The following is a 20,505-nucleotide window of genomic DNA, read 5'->3' on the forward strand; positions in this document are numbered from 1 at the left end:
GAATATGCTTCTTCCCATGAGGTATCTGTGTGGGGAATATCGGTCTGACTAGGAACACTGTGAGGCCTAATCAATAGCAACAGGCTTAATTTCACATGAGCAGTAGTAGCAGAAGGAGATACCAGTTCCACCGCTCATGGCAGGAGCCGTGCAATGTCTGCCATTTCCTTACTGTGACCCTGTCATCCAGCAAGGCCGGCGCGGCTCCCAGCACTCCTATATGCTGGGTCCTCTTGCAATAGATGCCATCGGGTGTCTTTTCTCTGTGGCTTGTGCTGAGCATCACCTTTCAGTATGGTTGGGACCAAGCTCGATTGTTTTGTGTGTTATTGTTTCAAGCATGATTTCAGTGCTAATGCTGACATTAAGGGAATTCCTTACTTGTGCAGGATAGGCTTTGTGGGAACTAACCGCCCTGCTCTTGTCAAACATGAACTAGAGAATGGTCTGCCCATAGATCCTTTCTTTAAAAACAAAAAAAAGATGGAGTACCTGAGTGGCTTAGTTGGTAAAGCGTCTGAATGTTGGTTTTGGCTCAGGTTATGATCTTACAGTTTGAGTTCGAGCCCCGCATGGGGCTCTGTGCTGACAGCTCACAGCCTGGAGCCTGCTTCAGATTTTGTCTCGACTCTCTCTCTCTCTGCCCCTCCCCAGCTGCTTTCTCTCTCTCTCTTTCTCTCTCTCTCTCTCCCCCTGCCCCGTAAATAAATAAACATTAATAAATAAATAAAAAACAAAAAAAGAACAAAAATAAATAAACAACCAAGGTTACATGGAAATCTTTTTAAGAAGCAAGGTTTCATCTTTTTGAGATTTAAGCAATTATGTATATGATCAGTATCTCTTTCATTTTGAATAAGTCTGAGGAGACAAAAGGGAAGATATTTGTTAATGCAAAGGTACTGATGTTACAACATATGATTTCAGTTTTGCAATGTCCTCAAACTTCTCATGTACCTTTTCAGTATCCGCTGTGGATAGTCCCCAACTCACTGCGCCTGTAGCTGAGGTTTGCTCAGAGGAGCCTTGGCTTGGCCAAAGGGAGTCTGCTGATGTGGGGCAAATCCCAAGGCTGTATTGATAAAAGGTGGAGAGACTGAGGAGAGTGAAAGTCGCCCTTGGAGATTCGTGACTTGTGGCCACTGCCTTTTATGAGGGGCACAGAGAAAAGGCCATTTACAGGAGGGAATGGTGTGCATGTCTGAAAACCGGCTATTGAGCATCAGATAAGGAGCTGGGGAGGACAAGACCTCTTGTGTTTTGGGGGGTGTGGCTGGAGGGGTGAAGAGCATCACGTAATCTGTGGCCACCGTGAGCAGAACCAGAACTGGAGGGTGGAAGTTAAGAGAGAGGAAGGAATCCTGCGGAAGAACGTTTAGGGAGCTATGTGTTAGGCATCGGTTTAGGAGCTTTCACACACGTTACCACGTGTGATCTTATAAAACAGCATAACTTCTAAAGAGTTTGTAACAAGAGGACCTGGGCACATTGACTGCCCTCCAATGAAATGGGCTGTCCTGAGGATTTTGAATTCCTTGTCATGGAGGTATTTAAGTGCTTGGGATGCTGCGGAGGGAATTTTGCCATCTCCTGTTCTTCAAACTCAGAATAGAAAATTTTAAAGTCAGTTTTAGTAAATTGTGATTACCTCTGTTTATTTATATTAGCCATATTGCTAATGTTCCAGTGATGACAGGCTTTTGGCAAAGCGAAGAAAGTGAAATTACAACTTTATTTGAAAAAAAAATTTTTTAAAGGAACTGAGTCCTTTATTAATTTCATTAAAGACAACTGTGTTAGTTCCTTCAAAAAAGAAATCGTAGAGATTCTTTTTTAAAACATTTTTTTAATGTTTTATTTATTTTTGATACAGAGAGAGACAGAGCATGAGAGGAGGAGGGGCAGAGAGAGGGAGACACAGAATTGGAAGCAGGCTCCAAGCACAGAGCCTGACATGGGACTCAAACCCACAGATGTGAGATCATGATCTGAGCCGAAGTCAGAGACTTAACTGACTGAGCCACCCAGCCGCCTCGAAATCGTAGAGATTCTTAAAAGTCTGGCACTCTTTACCTTGTTGTTTTATTTCTACAGCTGTGATGAAGGCTACACTGGGGCGAGATGTGAGAGAGTTGACCTGTTTTACCTCAGAGGAGACAGAGGGCAGATTTTGGTGATTTGTTTGATAGTCGTTATGGTGATTTTTATCGTCTTGGTGATCGGGGTCTGCACATGCTGTCAGTAAGTATTTTTTTAAATCTAATTTTAAGTAAATCTGAGAAATTTTTATTTTGGTATCTCTTTACTTCTCGCCTTCCTTCACTCCTTCATATCTTTCTTCTTTCCTTTTTGCTATGATTTAAATAAGTTACTTATATTGAAGTATCTACTTATAATGAAACACGTGATACGTGGATTTTGTCATTTTACTGAGCATAATTATTATAATTTGAAATAAACCGTGGGGGCACCTGGGTGGCTCAGTTGGTTAAGTGTCTGACTTCGGCTCAGGTCATGATCTCACAGTTTGTGGGTTCGAGCCTCGTATCAGGCTCTGTGCTGACAGCTCAGAGCCTGGAGCCTGCTTCAGATTCTGTGTCTCGCTCTCTCTCTCTGCCCCTCACCTGCTTGTGTTCTGTCTCTCTCTCTTTCAAATATAAACAATTAAAAAAATTTTTTAAATGAGTATAAATCTCTTCATTGAAAAAAAAAAAGAAACAGGTGGACAAAACATACGAAGGTGATCAACGGCACAAACTTCCAGCTAGAAGATAAATAAGTCCTGGGAATGTCATGTATATCATGGAGACAGTAGCTAACAACATTGTATTGTATATTTGAAAGTTGCTAAGAGAGTAGATCTTAAAAGTTCTCATCATAAGAAAGAAAAAATTTTTTGCTGTGTGTGCTGACAGATGCTAACTAAACTTAGTGTGTTGATCTTTTTGCAATATATATGTGTGTATATATATATTGAAAAATGTACATATAATAAATGAAGATACCTGCAAAACTAGTATTGCTTATTGGTAAAGGGGATACATTTGGTAGGTGGGAAACTATTCAAGTGACAGTTACCTGGTGAGATCCGGCTTAACTTTATCCAGTAAATCAGTGATTGGAATTTGATTATGCTTAGAAACATCTAAAAGTAAATTGACTTTTTTCATAGAATCTGAAATCAAATTAAAGACTCTCATATCTTCCTTTTGCATGTTACCACATTGACAGGCATGCCGAGAGAGGACTTTTATACACTTTTTCTAGTGTACTGAGATCAATCTGCTTTCTAATTCTATATGGTTGTGGTGGTTACTTTATAGTTTTATATTTATTTCAGAATATACACATATAATCATTGTTGTACACCTGAAACTAATCCAATCTTATGTCAACTATATCTTAATAAAAAAGCCAGTTATATAGTCTTAAAGTCAATCATATTTTATGTGGGTTTGTTAGTAGGCTAAATAAGACTTTACTTATCTTAAATTATATGACCCAGTAACTTAGGAAGGTAGACACATACACACAAAACCATTTTCCCCTCTTGGTCGCATGAAATAATGGATTTTATTTACAAAAGATGATTATGCAGGTTTTCCTGTTTTTACTTTTCATGATGTACCACAACTTTGGAAATCAAGAAACACCTTGAGTTTTTCTCTGAGACAGAGTGCTTTGGTACACTTCTTGCGTTAGTTTCTTTTGTGAAGCTATCAAAACTTGTCTCAGACCTGGAATCCAACAGAGTATGTTAAAAAGACATTTTTATAAGTGCTGTGTTCTTGTCTTGAGAAGCTAGTTGAGCCTCCTGAACTGCTCCCTTTACTTCCGGGCTACTGTGTGCACCAACCAGGGGGGCTCAGGATTCCCTCCTTCACCAAAACAAACAAACAAACAAACAAAACTTTAGGTAGCTACCAGGAGTCTAGAGCCCTGGATTTTTATCCCAGCTCTGCCATTCATTATCTTTGGGACCTTGGACAAATTTCCTAATATCTTTAAACTTGACTTTTTTTTTTTTTTTTAAGCAGGAAGATTAAACCTGTAAGATTCCTTGTAGCTATAAAACTGAAGGGCATTTGGAATTTTTTTTTACCTGCCAAATGGGAAAAAGAGTTTTTATAACAGCAGTGTTGGACAGAGCTCAGGAAGGGCCTATATTCTAACGCAAATTTTGAATTTTACTTTAAGAAACTGCACTGTAATCCAGAGTAGCTAACACATTTTTTAATGTACCAATGAGCTCAATTAACACATCCTGAGGCTGCCCTCACTCCCTTGATTTCCTTCCGTCTGTTTGCAATTTGTGTTATTTCTCATTCGCTTACTACACAGCGCTTACCGTCTGTTTTGTAAAATGACTTTCCCCGAACACTGCTAACCAGGCACCATCACCAGTGGGGCGTCCTGCTCTTTCATTTAGGGAGCTCTGTTCACACTTTTGCCCACTGGGGCTATCACGGGAGCCAGGAAAAAGAGACAGGTTGAGAGAGAACCTAAAATAGTTAAGAAAAAAAGGAATGTATACATTTTCAACCCTCTAGAAATGAGATCAGAGACCCTCCTGACGGTTAATTTTGTGTTCACATGAACTAACAGGTCCATACTAACTTCTAATACATTATCTTCCAAGCCCTCTTCGGAAGCGTCGTAAAAGAAAGAAGAAAGAAGAAGAAATGGAAAATCTTGGTAAAGACATAACTCCAATAAGTGAAGAGATTCAAGAAACTAGTATTCCTTAATGGTAAGGGTGATACATTTGGTAGATGAGAAACTATTCAAGTGACAGTTACCTGATGAGATTGGCTTAACTTTATCTAGTAAATCAGTGATTGGAATTTAATTATGCTTAGAAACATGTAAAAGTAAATTGGCTTTTTTCATACAATCTGAAATCAAGTGAAAGACTCTCATATCTTCCTTTTGCATGTTACCACACTGACAGGCATGCAGAGAGAGGACTTTTACACACTTTTTCTAGTGTACTGAGATCAATCTGCTTTCTAATTCTATATGGTTGTGGTTATTACTTTATATTTTTTCTTCCTCATTTTTGGGCACAAAGAAGAGGTATTTTAGTTTAAATATCTCACGGTGAAAAAATAATAGCTATGTTTTAATAATAAACACATTTACTAAGCAGTTATCATATGCCAAATATTTTTTTACCTTTATTTATTTTTGAAAGACAAAGAGAGACAAAGCACAAGCAGGAGAGGGACAGAGAGAGAGGGAGACACAGAATCCAAAGCAGGCTCCAGGCTCTGAGCTGTAGCTCAGATCCTGATGTGGGGTTGGAACCCATGGACCTTGAGATCATGACCTGAGCTGAAGTCAGACACCAACCAACTGAGCCACCCAGGGCCTACCATATGCCAAATATTATTCTAAGCCTTTTTAATGTTATATCAGTTAGGATCCCAGCAGGATCCAACAGCAAAATTCTGTCGAGGGACTGGGAGGGCAGGGTTGAAGAATTCACAGGGATCTTTGAAGTTTCTGGAGGCTAACATTGGAAGGAGGCTGCTCGCCTCCCATGTCTGGAAGGGCCGGAGAAGGTTACCGTGGCACTGAGAGGCTGGCTGCCAGAGGGCATGTACTCTGTAGGAGCTGTATCTGTGGTTGGAAGTAGTCCAAACAAAGAGCTGGAGCAAATGAAGAAAAGAACTCCCCAAACTTTCTCACTCCTGCCAGCAGGTGCCTCCCATTAGCCAAACCCAACAAGAACCCAGGGGAAAAGGAGGACCTTGGGATGTGTCAGCCGCCCTGGAGCTCACAGCAGGACAGAGAATGACTCGGAGGGGGTAAATGGATCATGGCTAGTCCAATCAGCTAGGGTAGTCTGACTGTGATAGCGTCAAACCCAATCAGACAGATTTAAAATGAAGGAAATGTTTATTCTTCAGGAACTCCAGGGTGTTATGCTAAGTGAATAAGTCAGGCAGAGAAGGGCAGATACCATATGTTTGCACTCGTAAGTGTAACAGGAGAAACTTAACAGAGGACCATGGGGAGGGGAAGGGGGAAAAATAGTTGGGGAGAGGGAGGGAGGCAAACCATGAGAGACTCTTGAATACTAAGAACAAACTGAGGGCTGATGGGGGAGGGGGAGAAGGGAAGGGGGGTGATGGGCATGGAGGAGGGCGCTTGTTGGATGAGCACTGGGTGTTATATGCAAACTAACTTGACAATAAACTATAAAAGAAAAAAATGTTGATATAGTAAAAAAATGAAACAAATGTGTTGGCTCACGTGAACCGGCAGCCTGGAGGGAAGGTAATCTGCACACTTGGGTGAACGAGAGGCTCCCACACAGGGAAACATTATTCCTCTTTTTCTGCTCCCTCATCAAAGAGTTGGCTTCATCCTTGGCTAGATCCCCTTAAGTCATAGAAGTAGCATGGGAGCCACATCCTTCCTTGTTCATACCCCGCAAGAGAGAGCAGTGACTTTCCACAGCTCTGCGGGCAGGAGAAAGCATCTCCTTCCCCCTCCTGCCAATACGCAGCAGATGCATGGGGTATAGTAAATGCTTATCAAGAAATTGTATGTTCTCCAAACTTATTACAGAATGACACTAATTATGAATGAATGGAAAACAAAAACGTTGGCACTAGATTTTTTTTTTAACTTGCATGATACATTTCTTTTAACTAGCTTGCTCTCTTTTTCCTTATTCCTACAGGCCTTGAAGTTCTCTCCGGGCTGGAGGCAAACTGCAAAATGCCTTGCTTATTTGAAAATGGACAGAATGTGTCTCAGGAAAACAGTCAGGAGAAATGAATTTTAAATAAAGTATTTACTTTTTGTTTGTAATATTAGTTTGTGGGGTCTTTTCTTTTTACTATTTTTATATAATAAATAATTTTATTATTGTTTAGTAATTGAGAAAAAGCACTCAGTGAAGAAATTTTAATAAACTTCCACTTAAAGTTTTGTTACCAGGATTACTAGTAAAAAAAAAAAAAAAGAAGTGAAAAGGAGTTTAGATTTTAGAAATGGAATTCATGATAAAGCTGCCATTTAACCAGCACTTCCCGTGGGCGGAGTTTAAAGTAAATCATTTCTTTTAAGCCTTTCAAGAACCTATGAGATATCTAGATATGTAGTATGATCCTCATTTCCCACACGTGGAAACAGACAAAAGAAGTTAAATAATACGGTTAGGAATTGGTGGATCTAGAATTGGAGCCAAGATTTACCCAATTTCAGTTTGTGTTCCTGTCATTTTTGTTGATCTGAGTGGGTGGAGCTTAACTCAATAATATAGCCCAGGACTTTATACTAAACTCTGTTTTGGCATGACTCTGAGATGCTGCGGCTATTTTCTGGCAGAAACTCAGAATGCAGAGTTCTGGATTTATACCACTGTTACCATCATGTTCTGTAGTATAGACTTTAATTATGTTTCTTTGTTCCTTTGTACATTCTCGGTGACATGAATAAATTCCTACATTAGTAAAGCAAACGGATTTGCCCCACAGCTAGGGTAATGAACAGAGATGGCAAATAAATGCCCAGGTAAGTGTTTGAGCTCACTAAGGGATAAATGATAGCCCTGGAAGAGACTGTTTATTCCAGGGCAGTGGTCAGTGACTGCACACGGGCGCCCAGGCGAACACTGCTTGTGACCATATCCTCACTGTTGTTCTTCCTGATTGCTCTCAGGGGGATGTTGTTGCAATGAAATCATGACCATAAGAATCTATTACTTGGGACCATCTTGCCAAATGTTTCTTCAACTCCATAGCGTATTTAATAAAGAGTCTTTTAAAACTGAAAAAGCTATAGCTTTGCGCAGTGGCAGTATCATAGCCAATGAAGTTTATCTGAGGCGCAATTATTGCTAATTAAAACTGAAAAAGCTAGGGTGCCTGGGTGGCTCAGACGGTTGAGCTTCTGAGTCTTGATTTCACCTCAGGCCATGATCCCAGGGTCGTGGGATCGAGCCCCATATCAGGCTCCACTGAGCATGGAGCCTGCTTGAGATTTTCTCTCTCTCTCTCTCTCTCTCTCTCTCTCTCTCTCTCTCTCTCTCCCTCTGCCCCTCTCCCCAGCTTGTGCTCTCTCTTTTTCCCTCTCTCCATATGTCCATATATATAAACAACTGAAAAAAGAAAACACCGAAAAAGCTAAATCTCCATTTAGCCAATATTCCATAGAAACTGAAACTTTCTACATTGGGTGGATAATTTACAAAACCAAATAAAAAATGTCCCCAAATTGCTGTACTTTGGCTGTTATAGTGTTAGCCAAGCAACTTTTTTTCCCAGAGCCTTTGCATATTTTACTTTGCAGTATAGACTTCATATACAAAGTAAAGTGGAAAATTCAGACAAAAGGCGAAGTTATATTTCACCTTGTATCTCACATTGTGTTTTGAATGGGAATGAGGCTGTCTTCACAGAAATAGCTCAGATATATTAAGAGCAAAGCCAAATAACTAATTACCTTCTAAATCTAGTTTTTTTCCTGACCTAATAGCCATCCTTGAAACAGGATTATATCCACCTGATTCATGATGCATATGCTTTATTTTCAAAAGTCTTCAGGGCTCATTTATGCCTGTGCTTTTTCTGGGTGTTCTTTGATCCCAAAGTGCTTGTAACAAATGCTTGTTAATAGCATTTTAAACCAAGAACACAGTATTGTAAAGGTTTCTTCTTCCCAAACTGATGTTTGTTGACCAAAGGAATCTCTTTTAAAACTTTTTTTTTTTAATGTTTTATTTATTTTTGATACAGAGAGAGACAGAGCATGAGAGAGGGAGGGGCAGAGAGAGAAGGAGACACAGAACCGGAAACAGGCTCCAGGCTCTGAGCTGGCCATCAGCACAGAGCCTGACGCGGGGCTCGAACCCACGAACGTGAGATCTGACCTGAGCCGAAGCCGGAGGCTTAACTGACTGAGCCACCCAGGTGCCCCAGGAATCTCTTAAGCCAATCCAGGCTTAGGAATTTTGTTTTGATTCTAAAATGTAAATGGTGTCTCTTGAAATGTCGTAGGTCCCATATCAAGAAAGAACTTCAAAGATTTTCACATCTTTTTAAAATGTATTTTATAATTGTTTTGCATGTTCTACATGGCATTGTTTATGTAAACTGTCAACATTATCATATAATAAAATAAGTTTATTTTTAAAACAAAGCACATTTATTTATTTGGAAATTTGTGAGTGGTGCCATAAATTAGGAGAAATAAATTTGCAGATTATTGCTTCAAAAACTTTATGTTTTATAGAGATGACCAATGGTACATTAGAAATAGTCCATTTTGATTATATGTTTTTATTAGAAACCAGTGAGTTTGGGCGTGTGGTGGACACTTATGAGATTGTGTGCCCAACAGCCTGGCTATGTTTTTGAACCTCACCAATAGCTGCATTTCATTGGTCTAAGGTGAGTGCTTCATGAAATTCAGTGAATAGGAGTCATTCCCAGCAGGAGCAGGAACCAGAACAGAAGTTAGTCTTTTTGGGTTCTTAGGGCATAAAAATGTACATTTTGAAGATATTGAAGTCATATTTCCTCCCTGTGGTCCAGAAAAGCAAAAGAATCTGGTCAGAGAAGAACAGAGGCAAGACTCAAGTTTCTTGATGGTCTGAGTCCCCATTATGTGTATTCTCCAAGTTTACCTCATTCTGTTCCTGCCTTGGGCTTTATGAGACATATCATCATTATAGTAAATACTCTATTTGGATTTCTGGAACCGGGAACCAAGGTCCTGATCAACTGTGGTGCATCATGAGATTCTGGACAAGTTTCTTAAAACAGAAATGACATCCTCTATGAAACAGAATATCGAGCTAGGTTTTCCAAATAGCGCCTTTGATTGTTGGAGAAGAATGGTTCTAGCAACAATATTCCATTTTCACCATACAGACTTTCAAAATGATGAATGCAAGGGGTACAGAATTCAGTAAGCACTGACTGGGCACCTACATTTCTAGGTGCTGTGCCAACATGACAAATGTGAGGGAGGAGTAAGATATGGCCTCTCAGGAAGCTTATGGTTTAGTGGGAGAAGCAGCAACTTACTGATGACAATCTGAATATAATTTGGTTCTCTGAGGGAGGTTCAAGGTAAAATGAGATCCGAGGACTAAACTAGTTTAGAAAGAATTGGCGAAGACTCCTGAAGATAGAAGATGACTATCTCTGAGAAATAAAGGTCTCTGCCCCAAATTCTGGACCAGGTCAAATATATCTTGGATCCTCATCAAATTCTATAGAATTTATTGGAAAGCTCTAGCAGTGGCGGAACAGGGAATAAGAGAAAAGAACAATGCCCTTTTCCAGAATGCCCTGGGCATGATGGGATAGGGTATATGGACACATGAGCTGAGAGGTGAGATGTTCCTGGTTCCAATCATGTTATGTTATTAAGTGATGGACTGAGACAGGGAAGAACTTTCAATGTCCTTCCTAAAGTGGATTATGTGAGCCTTTCACATTTCCCACTTCACATCGTTGCCCGTGAAGTAGGCAAGCTACATAGAGAATGGAGTAAGATCTCTGGGACACATAACATGCTATTTGGACAAGGCTCTGGTTTATGCAAAAATTTTTGAAGCCCAGGGCAGATTTCAGTGCCCATGGCTTTAAGACCAAGCTGATGCTGCAATCAGACCTTGATTTTAGTATGTTCTGCATATATATTGTTATGAGAGCCTAAATATATTGGGGCATTGCTATCATTCATTCATTTCAAAATATTTAGTAAGTACAAAAAGTGCCAAATATCTTAGATATTGGAGCTACATCAGTGAAGAAAAAGGTTAAAAAAAAATCTGTGACCTCATGGATCTTATATTCCGGTGGATATAATCTTCGTAGCATGGAATTTAAAACGAGGCTTATCCAAGAAGTTACGTTATGCAGAGCACATTGTTGTTAGACTTTTAACCTATGCCACTGTCTTGGAGCAGGAAACTCAAGATGAGAACTCACAGAAAACAACTCATTATATGGAAGGACTAGCAGATTCTCCTTGATCTCCAAATGATTTACCGGTTTTGATAGTGACTTTCAAGAGTAAAAAAAGTACAGCCATGTTTCTTTGGTATAAAAATCTTGGTTTATGCTTTATTTTATTATTTTTTTTGCCATGATTAATGAATAAGGTGCTACATTTGGGCATCTGCTCTTCTTCAAAGAATCCTCTATGTTTCAAAGAATTTTTCAGAAAAGGACTTCGTTCCCATGTGATCATCTTTGGCAGCTGAGTGTTAATACCAGAACATAATGTGCGAATAGTTTATTCTTGCCTGTTTGCTAATGTTACTGGATCCTGGGAATGTGTACCTTATAATAACATCTAGTTGACACTTCTCTAAACTAATTCTTCCCCAAGACCTTTCAGCTATTGGTGCTTGAAGCCATCTGAAATTCTGTATTAGGAAACTAAATAAATCTTATCGCTTGGAAAATTCTGTCAGCAATTAATTTCAGGAGATAAATTATGAGGGACTTTTCCGCTACTGGAAATTTCAAAATGTGGATGTCTAGGTATGTTTAGCCAACAATTCCAGTCAGTACTTGTATTATAAAAACAATGGTAACCAAATATGTTTTTAAGTTTTTTCCCTCCATGTTTTTATTTTGTTTATTCAAGTTTAAATTACAAAAAAATAAACGGGCAACAGAGGTACTTCGAGAGCTATTTCTTTTTTCTTCTTTGGTTTATTTAAAAGGCGCCAAACAGAATTCTTCACAAACACAGAGCTCCTTAATATTGCTTGTTCTGGCTAGTCTAATTGTTTTTGTAGGATGTGTGCAGAATAATAAAATATTCTGAAACTCTATGATCCAAGCTAGATGAAGAATTCTCATATGCTGAGTTTTAGTAAAAAGTGAGAGAGAACTTTTTTCTGACTTGCTTGATTTTTGAAATACTGCAGTGTATAACTAATTTCCATAAGCCTGTTTCTGGCATATTCTTTTTTAACATCTAAAAACATTTGTTTACTCAATGACCCCGAACTAGCAATTCTAAAAAAAAATCATTTACACAGTGTTTTTTTGTTGTTAGTTGGTTTTTGTTTTTGTTCTTTTTTAATGTTTACTGGTTTAGTTTTGAGAGAGAGAGCACAAGAAGGAAACAGCAGAGAGAAACACGAATGTGAAGCAGGCTCCAGGCTACAAGCTGTCATCACAGAGCTTGAGGCGGGGCTCAAACCCAAGAATTGTGAGATCATGACCTGAGCTGAGGGCCGACACTCAACCATCTGAGCCACCCAGGTACCCTTGTTTGTTTTACTCTTAAAGATAATCTAGTCTTGGGTACTGGACTGCCAGCCTTCTGCCTCCTAACCTTGACTGAATGTCACAGTATCGAAACTCTTAACCAAACCAGTGCCCCGGGTCATTCTCTAAATGGATGGAGTAAGCTTGTGAATATTCAACATTTACTATGCATAGGATAGCACCCAGTACTTAGGATAAAAGAATGAATAGACTAGACTTAATCCATGTCTCTATGAATTTTCGTTCTCTACTAGAGAGTAGAGAAGATGAGAGGTTTTTTTTTTTTAAGTTCATTTATATATTTTGAGAGAGAGAGAGGGAGGGAGAGGCAGAGAGAGAATCCCAAGTAGCCTCTGAACTGTCAGTGTGGAGCCTGAAGCAGGGCTTGAACTCACAAACCATGAGATCATGACCTGATCTGAAACCAAGAGTCAGCTGCTTAACCAACTGACCTACGCAGGCAGCCCGAGAAGTTTGAGAGTTTTAAATCTATGAAGAATGCCTTGCTGGTTTGTGCTAGGGATTGTAGTGGTTAGGGAAGTCCCAGAAAAGGTGGCATGTATGTTGGTCTGGAAGAATGAGTGGATGTAGTAGGCACGTTTATGTAAGAAGACATTCTTGGAGGGAAGTTCAAGCTGAGACCAAACCCTTTTTCCTCCTGGGTCACTGTCTGTGTGGAGATGTTCTGAGTAACCTCAGTAGCCCACCTCGAACAGGTGGCTGGTCAGCTTGTGACCAGGAGCTGGGGACTCTCATTAAATTTGCCTGAAAGTGAACATGTACTGGACATCCGTATAGTGTACCCATTCCATCCCTGAAGGATTTTAGCAATTGTCCTCAGACTGTTCAAGCTGGGCAGATAGCGAGGAAGCTGGCCTCAATTAAGGCCATCCCAGGACTTCAGAGGGTCTTCCAGTCCCTAACATCTTCCTCTCTACTTCCCTTCTGGTATTCTCCCTCCCCATCCATTGATCCTGTTCCTCCTTGATCAAATCTCAGTCTCCTCGAGTCCTCCTGGGGTCTCGAAAGCTTAGCATCCTTAGCCATAGAATGCCCATGTCTTTTCACAAGAAAGGATGGGCTTCATCTCAGTGTCTGCTGGTTTCTTTTCCACCCCCACCCCAGGCAAGGGGGACGGGGATTCCACTATTTCCCTATTAAATATCCAAACAAGTAAACCTTGGCACTAGAAGAATTCAATGTCTATGATACCCCTCCCAGAGAAATTGGAGTCCTCTTTATGAGGAAATTTTTATTCTTTTTTTTAAATGAGTAACTTGGCATTCTTATGTTAGACAAGCATTTCTGCATCTCATTCGTATCCTTTTGAGCTACATCACAAAAGTTTCTCTCTTTAATAGAGGGCACCTTAGGAAAAGGGAGAGGGGTTCTCAGGTTTACCCCACTGCAGGACTTTAGATGAGGTCTATGCCCCAGGAGGGAGAGAAGCTGGATCTCTTCTATTGCTAAGAGATCTATAAAATGCCAGGAGATGCGTAAGTGGAAGAGTTGTGCAAAGAATTCCACTTGAAAAGAACCACCATTACAAATGAGATTGCATGGGTTTGTAAATGTGGGGAACATTTGAAGAAGGCTGTATGGGACAATGTTGCAAGATAAGTGAAAGACACCCAGTCAGATCTGAATTTCAGATAAACAAAATTTTTATGTAAATATTTCCAGGCATTGCAGTATAAATGGGCATTCTGTATCATTTTCTTTTTCTTTCTTTTTTTCTTTCTTTCTTTCTTTCTTTCTTTCTTTCTTTCTTTCTTTCTTTCTTTTCTTTCTTTCTCTTTCTTTCTTTCTTTCTCTCTCTCTCTCTCTCTCTCTCTCTTTCTTTCTTTCCTTATATATTTATTTATTTATTGCTAAGTCTGACAATCCTAGTGTGGGAGAGTGGAGCATGGGGTGTTGAGGGGAATACAGTTGAAGACGAGACTGTCAGGTAAGGAAGGGCAAGGTAATACTGTACCTGCCATGTCATGTTAAGAATTCTTGGACTTTACTAGATGGGAAGGAAAAAATGTTTAGGACAAGCAAGTGACATGATAAGATATATCATTTAGGAAGATGATTCTGCAGGCATCGTGAAGGGTAAATTGGAAAGCTGGGAGATGAGAGACAGGAGAAATGACAGGAGCTGGAATTGGAAGATACACATATAAAGGCTGTGACGTACTTAGGGCATTTTGGTAAGAGAATCCACACGATCTCGTGATCTGTTGTGTCTGGGGCTGTGAGAGAAGGAAGAGGCAGAGAAGACTCCACACTAATGAGTAGGCAGCTCTTGGTATGATTAGTTGAGATATGGATTGAGAAGGAGGAATAGGCAGGGGTAGAGGCTTGGGTGAAGGAGTCGAGAGTGAGATGGGCTTAAAAAAATGGATTGAGGACTCTAGGAACATCTTTGTAGAGGAGCTAGCAAGCAACTGGGAACGTAGACCTGGACTTCATGGCAAGTCCAGGTCAAGAAAAAGGCGAGCCTCAAGCAGGGAAAAGATATCATGAAATTATAGTTTCAAGAAGCATCACCCAAGAGTACTGGAGATGGACTGAAGGGCACAGATGCTGAGATCATGAGGAGAAGCTTGAACATTGATGTGCAGTAATAATGTAAAAATGGGAATGAGAAATAAGGGGAAAAACCTATCCACTTGGATGGAGCTGGGGATGGATGAGAAAGGTGGGGAGGGGAGAGGGCATTTGATTCTGTGAGCACGGGAGACTGGAATGAACCACTTTCATGAGAGCAGGTGCAAGGTAAGACCGGAGCTGGAAGTTAGGGAGAGAAGACAGGGCCCAATGTGCATTCACCAAGTTGAGATTGCTTACTGAACATCTCAGCTAATGTGTCTTGCTAGTAGTTTCAATATATAAATTATGCACAAGGGTTGAGAATACAGAGTTTGCCAAGATGTAAAATCAGAAGTGATTGGTATTTCTGAAGCTATGAATATAGAGCAGGAGCCTTCGCTCCCGGAGGTGCTGTGGACTCCTTGAAAAGAAATGCAAATTTTGAGTGTTTTAGTAAAAAATATGCAACTCACACTCCAAATTGGTTGTGCAGAAAAAAATCCCATAAATTAATTTGGTTCATTACTAATTAGTTTTTCTCTCCTGAATGCTTATGTGCTAGGAAGTGAGAAAACAAACTAATTAAATGTCCAATCTGGTTTAAGTGGAGCCCAACTGACTAATGTAAAACGCTCCATCCAGAAATTTCCTGGATCCCTCACAATGCAAAGCTCAGGCTCTCAGAGACCCTCCATGTCCTCCTGTCTCCCTCACGAAAGTGATGTGCAGGGATGAGAAGGGGACTTTGGCCTTGTCTGGGTCCTCAGAATGTTCTGGCAGGTGTTGTCCAGTGGCACCCTCCTGGCCCCCCGCTGCGTGTTCTGCTGCCTTAGAGCTGACTTTTGAGGCAGGTGACCGAGGTGGAGGAACAACAAAGAAAACTTATTGTAAGGAAGTAGGGAAGAAATATGCAGAGCAGGTGACCTGTGGTGGCATCTGTCACAAGGATGAAACTAAGAAAAAGTCAAGCGCCAACCAGTCACAGCAATGATCTGTTCTCTACATGATACAGAAAGTTGCATTTTCAAGCCACCGGCAGATGGGGCCATTCAGAAGAAAGTCTGTTAGTAGATGACAAAAGCCTATACACAAGCACACCCTCAGCACAGTGTTTTAACTCAAGTAGAGAACCCAGGAGGAAGAGCAGGATTCAGGCACTGGTGGTCATGGAGGCTGTTGTGGGGTAAAGTGGTGAATATGATTGCGGATTTGGAAGAGGTCTTGTAAAGGCTAAGAGGTTTGGTAATACTTGGCTGAAAGCCTAGCTAGGGACATCAGAGAGGTCTAGGTGACAGGGTATGTAAGTTTAGTCCAGAAGTCTCTGATTTAACTGGTTGAACTGGAGCCTCTCTGCATAATTATATTATATCAAATGATATTGGGGCACCTGGTGGTTCAGTTGGTTAAGCATCTGACTCTTGGTTTCAGCTCAGGTCATGATCTCATTATTCATGGGATAAAGGCCCAGGGCAGGCTCTGCGCTGATAGTGCAAAGCCTGCTTGGGATTCTCTCTCTCTCTCCCTCTCTCTCTGCCCCTCCCCTGCTCGCTCTCTATCTCTGTCTCAAAATAAATAAACATTTTAAAAAATTGATATGATATGTGGTGGTCCTTGTGGAGTCTAGAAAAGAAGCAAATGAGTAACAAAGATCTGTGTTTATCCAGCACTGCCCGCAGTCAGGCTTTTGGCCTCTCCAAGGCATCCTACCGCGTGTGCTGATTCACCTGCCATAATCTTAGCATGACCACCTCTTTTTCTACACTCCCCTCTGCAATGCAGGGCAGAGACCTGGAATCCTCTAGGATCCTTTTCCTCTTATGGTTCTAGATGAGAATCTTCCAAACTGTATAAAATTTGAAAGGTGCAAGAAAGGAGAAGTTGTTTTCCTCTAGCGGCAGTTATAAGCTGCTGTCTGGCCAGATGACAGACATAAAGGCTGTGGTGTTTTTCAGGTGCATTCCTGAGGACCAGAGGCTTCTGGCTGGAGCTTTCCTGATCTTTGTCCCTCCAGTGGTGGTATGTAGGCCTCCAATTGCCTGCAGTAAAACTCATCTACGTGGAAACCCAGGGAGTTTCTCTTTCTCTGATGGAACCCAGAATGAGTCATTGGGGCAGAAATATCAACTTCCTTTTGCTTTAATTATTAATACTAATAATTGCTAATATTAATTGAATTATTAATATTATTTCCCAGATACCTTCATGCCAAGAAGGGGATACTCTAGTACCTTAGGTCCAACTCAATTAAAGGCAGACTTTGCCATGAGTGCTTGGGAGAAAGAAACTGTTTATTTGGGAACCAGATCCAGGATACACAAGGTGGGGGGTGACGGGGAGAGAGAGAGAGAGAGAGAGGGAGAGAGAGAGAGAGAGAGAGAGAATCCCAATCAGGCTCTGTACTGTCAACACAGAGCCCGATGCGGGCCTTGAACCATGAACTGTGAGAAGATGACCTGGGCTGAAATAAAGAGTCGGACACTTAACCAACTGAGCCACCCCGGCGCCCCAGGAAAGGTGGCTTTTCTAAATCTGTGCAACTGAAGTCCAGGCGTGGTGGTGATGTTGGCACATGGCTTTCCTGTTGAGTCATCCTGTCTCTTTTTCTGCTTTGCTACAGCGACAGGAGCAGCAATCAGAGTGCAGAAAGAGGAGAGAAGTGTGGATGTAGACAAAATGCCCTTGGAGTATGAAGGCAAAGAGTGAAAATGGCTAGAATTTACCTGGTGTCATCAGAGAAGATGCACACATCTCACTTGCGTTTATTCCTTCCTTCTTCCTGCCTCCCATTCTTCTCATCTTTTCTCCCTGTTTCTCTCTCCTCCTCTTTGTCCTCCTCTTTTCTTGTAATTGATTTTGGTTTAATTCATCTTCCAGATAATGCCCTCCACAAAGTTTAAGAAGTGAATTTAGCCAGTTTTAAAGAATGTAGCCTGAGAATTTCCCCCAAATAAAATAACATACCTTCTTCTAAATGACCTCTCTCCAGATTGGCTTTCCCCCAACCCCCTGGCCTGAGCAAAAGCAATCACCTGCCTTCAGCAAATACACACTGAATTGCCCAATAAATATGAGTTGCCATGGAAACCAAACCAAAAGAGAATAGAAAGATAAGGTTGAATATTAAGGATTTGTTTGGCCTTGGTGACTCGTTTTCCCAGATCTGAAATTGTTTGGTCTGTGAAAATGTGAACCACACGGTTCCGTCTCAGAGATATACCAAATGAACATTAATCCCAAGTTTCTGAGCATTTTGGTGCCTTTGACCAGCCCCTCCTATGAGTCTTTGTCCCTTTTTCTGGGGCTCATAAACGAGCAATTGCAAATGACCTCTGGTGGGGGCATGTGTTGGTGGGGGTGGCGTGGTGGACAGGCCAAGGGATTTAGGATCAGACAGACCTGGAGTATGTGGTTCCCAGCTCTCTGCAGAGGTGTTTTCCTAGTGGTGTTTTGGCACTAGAGACTCTTATTCCATAAGGCTATCTTGACAATGTAGTTTGTAAGTAGAAAAGCTCTCATTTATCTTTAAAAGATGAAGAGTGATTCAAAGCATTTTTTTCTCTGCACTTCTTATCACTTAGAGTCAAATCTTAGACTTCTTTCCTATTAATAATGATAATTTACTTAGTGCTACAGTGACAATATCCTGACACAAGTAATTCAGAGGGACAAGAATCCCCATCTATTTCTTCACAGCTCAGTCACTTGTGAGAAAATGCCTTTTTATGGATTTGGAAAGAACCAAGGGACATTATCACGAATGGTTGCATTATTACATCGAGGGCTCTTCCTTGAGATTCCAAGAAGGCAATATTTAGTAGAGCTTGAGGAGGCTTCATGGAGTGAAGTTGGAATCAGAAATTGGGTATTTGAGTTTCAGAACATGGAAATGGTTAGCTAAATAAACATGGGCAGGTACTTATCTTTTTTGAGTCTCAATTTCCTTAAAAGCTGTAGAATAATTTCTCAATGCTTGGTTGGACTGTTGAGACGTTTCTTTATTTATAATATAAGCTAACATTCCTGCAGCACATATTATGTACCAAGAATTGAGTCATGATGCTCCACATAAGAACTCGTGGGATCCTCCCAATAATCCTATGGGCAGGCAGCTGCTGTTATCCCGGAGGGGGAGCTGAAGGACACAAGGGGACTTGTCCAAGGTCTTGACCAAGGTCACACAGCTAGTTAAGTGGCAAACCCAAAATTCAAGCTGAGGAAATGTGGCTCCACACTGGTATGGCCAGCAGAAAATATTTATTAAGTACTCACAAATGTCCTAGGTACCGTGTTAAGCACTTTACAAATAACGTCTAACTTGTTCCTCATTAGAACTCTGTGGCACAGGCACTATTACTGTCCCTGTTGTGCAGAGAAGGAAATACATTCGGAGCCTAAGCTCAAGGGGTGGCCCAAAGCCCTACAATTCACAAGAAGAAACATTCCTTTTGCTCATAATATCCTCCTTCCTCCCCTTGCCCCCTCTCTCCTCTCTCTAAGTCTAAATATAAATGTTGCTTCTTCTGGTAGCCTTCTCTGAGGCCCTACCTAGGCTAAGCCTTCTTTTATATGTACTTGCAGTAAGCTGTACATTTACCTTTGAAATAGCTACCATAATCTTATTTAGTTGTCTTTATGTAACTATTTGCTTAGTATCTGTCTCTCCCACGACTCTAGACTTAAGTGGAGACGGAGACTGCATCTATTTCTGGTTAGCATGGTATTCCTAGCACCTTGCACACAGTAGGTATGCACCAAATATTTAATACATTAATGCATCCTAACCTTCTTAGGTTGATGTTGATAAACATGAGAGCATGAAATGGACAAAAAGAAGAATGAAGTGCTGAAAGAAATAATAAGAAGTATTTTACCAGGTGCCTACTGTGTGTAATACTGGAGCAAAGGAAAATGCCATGTGATCCCATTAGGGTATTGTAATTGCAATTTAAAAATTGGCTGTCTAAGGTATTTGCTACACTTGAAGGCTCTAACTAAAAGGCTCAGTGATTAGGAAGGAACTCAATAAAATCAAAATAAAGTATTATCTGGGCAGTAATTTCACAGTAAATTTGGTTTAATAAAAATTTCACATGAATCATTTTTTAACTGACACTCAAACACTGTCAACTCTTTGGAAGACAAATGTCAAGGAAATGAATTTGATGCAGTGCTGATTTTAAACGCACTTGCAATATGGCATCTAATATAAAGGAAATACTTTTATCTGATTTTGTGATTTATTATCCTTTCCTGCTTTTCAGGTTGAGGAGACATTATCTCTGGTCATAAGCTCTTCTTTTTTCCCTTCTGACATAAAATTCTTAGGTTGTCCCTACTAGAGGAGCTCTTTAAAAATATGCAAAAATTAATTAAACTATTCTTAAAATTCCTGCATATTTAGAGTCTGACTCATTTAAATCACTTTTTAAAATAAACTTTATTTTTCAGAACACAATAAAGATTTATGGGGAAATTGTAAGAAATTTATAGGGAAATTGTGACGATAGTACAGAGAATTCTCATGCACTCACACTGTTTCTCCTATTATTAACATTTTATATTAGCATTGTATAATTGTTAATTAATTAACCAATATTAAAATGTTCTTATTACCCAAAGACCATCCTTTATTCAGATTTCCTTAGTTTTTGCCAAGTTCCTATCCAGATACCACATT

At 40.4% G+C, this 20,505-nt stretch overlaps 1 protein-coding gene, 1 long non-coding RNA gene and 1 pseudogene across 3 annotated transcripts in view; all 3 read left to right on the forward strand.

Annotated features, from left to right (window-relative positions):
• BTC (betacellulin) overlaps positions 1 to 6,824 on the forward strand; it is a 46,901-nt gene extending 40,077 nt beyond the window's left edge. The window contains exons 4-6 of the mRNA XM_029928197.1: positions 2,095 to 2,241; positions 4,640 to 4,750; positions 6,692 to 6,824. Coding sequence (XP_029784057.1) covers positions 2,095 to 2,241; positions 4,640 to 4,748 — 256 coding nt within the window. The 3' untranslated portion in view covers positions 4,749 to 4,750; positions 6,692 to 6,824. The remainder of the gene's footprint in view (positions 1 to 2,094; positions 2,242 to 4,639; positions 4,751 to 6,691) is intronic.
• A 971-nt stretch (positions 6,825 to 7,795) lies between these two features.
• On the forward strand, positions 7,796 to 7,922 carry LOC115302997 (annotated as a pseudogene).
• A 4,291-nt stretch (positions 7,923 to 12,213) lies between these two features.
• On the forward strand, positions 12,214 to 17,800 carry LOC115282302. 2 transcript variants are annotated; one of them, XR_003904600.1, is made up of 3 exons: positions 12,214 to 12,245; positions 16,781 to 16,844; positions 17,446 to 17,800. It is a non-coding gene; the product is annotated as an uncharacterized LOC115282302 (long non-coding RNA). The 2 variants fall into 2 exon arrangements; XR_003904607.1 differs by lacking the exon at positions 12,214 to 12,245 and adding an exon at positions 12,303 to 12,389.
• Positions 17,801 to 20,505: the final 2,705 nt, after the last annotated feature.

This window comes from Suricata suricatta, chromosome 1, assembly GCF_006229205.1.
Source record: "Suricata suricatta isolate VVHF042 chromosome 1, meerkat_22Aug2017_6uvM2_HiC, whole genome shotgun sequence".
NCBI classification, from domain to species: Eukaryota; Metazoa; Chordata; class Mammalia; order Carnivora; family Herpestidae; genus Suricata; species Suricata suricatta.